Source organism: Sinocyclocheilus rhinocerous, unplaced genomic scaffold (assembly GCF_001515625.1).
Source record: "Sinocyclocheilus rhinocerous isolate Xijiao unplaced genomic scaffold, SAMN03320098_v1.1 scaffold3214, whole genome shotgun sequence".
NCBI lineage: Eukaryota > Metazoa > Chordata > Actinopteri > Cypriniformes > Cyprinidae > Sinocyclocheilus > Sinocyclocheilus rhinocerous.
This window is the reverse complement of record NW_015636927.1, coordinates 3,552-4,513: the sequence shown is the minus strand read 5'-3', so window position 1 is coordinate 4,513 and position 962 is coordinate 3,552. Positions and strand designations below refer to the sequence as shown.

General features: G+C 33.7%; 1 protein-coding gene across 1 annotated transcript in view; it reads right to left on the bottom strand.

The window, feature by feature from the left end:
* The window catches only part of LOC107748284 (PRELI domain-containing protein 1, mitochondrial-like), a 1,951-nt gene extending 1,426 nt beyond the window's left edge, over positions 1 to 525 (bottom strand). Inside the window, exon 1 of the mRNA XM_016563024.1 lies at positions 449 to 525. Coding sequence (XP_016418510.1) covers positions 449 to 500 — 52 coding nt within the window. The 5' untranslated portion in view covers positions 501 to 525. The remainder of the gene's footprint in view (positions 1 to 448) is intronic.
* Positions 526 to 962: the final 437 nt, after the last annotated feature.

Here is a 962-nt window from a genome sequence, read left to right as displayed (position 1 = left end):
TTTTAAGTGTTAGAAACTGTTACATTGGCGGGAAAATATGGTTGGCATAGTGATATTTTGAAACGTCTGTCAAGCGGAAGTGGTTTTAGCAGATAAACCATATCGCATAAAGGGCCACACAGAACCAAACACAAACACATGATGGGCTTATTTTAGAGTTCATATGATGATAAAATAATGTTTAATGGCATTAGAGTTTATCTTCCGTAATCCGCTTTAGTGAAGAAATCGAATAGCGTAATTATTAGTCTGATTTAACATAAACTACAGCTCTTAAATACGTAGCTCTGTTTGCTGTATTTATTTTACAACACTGTTATTATCCGTTTATTGAGCAAATAAAGCACGAGCGAGACTAAACAAATAAAGAAAGACGAATAATCCCGAACAGAAGCCGAATGAACACGAACACATATAACAGATTTTCTCGATACATTGTAGCACTCACTGTAATCCTGACGCTCATCTCCACATCCGCTGCATTTCCGCCTTCTGCGCATGCGCGCGCGGCAAAGCAGCTATTATTATTGCTCTGCATTATTATTGCGATGCTCTAAAATGAGCTGACGCTTTAGTTTAGGGACCAATTCTCACTATTAACTAGTTGCGTATTAGCATGCATATTATAGCATATTGGCTGTTCATATTCTGCATGACCATATTTTAGATCCCTCTATTCAACTCAATACCTAAACTTAATAAGCAATTAATAAGCAGCAAGTAGTGTGTAGTATAGTGAGAATAGGTCCCCAGTGTGACCAAAATATTATTATTTTATTTTTAAAATGTAACTTTGTTAATTAATTACTAAATGTAACTAATAGTGAGAATTGGTCCGCAGTGTGACCAAAATATTATTATTTTATTTTTTAAATGTAACTTTGTTAATTAATTACTAAATGTAACTAATAGTGAGAATAGGTCCCCAGTGTGACCAAAATATTATTATTTTATTTTTAAAA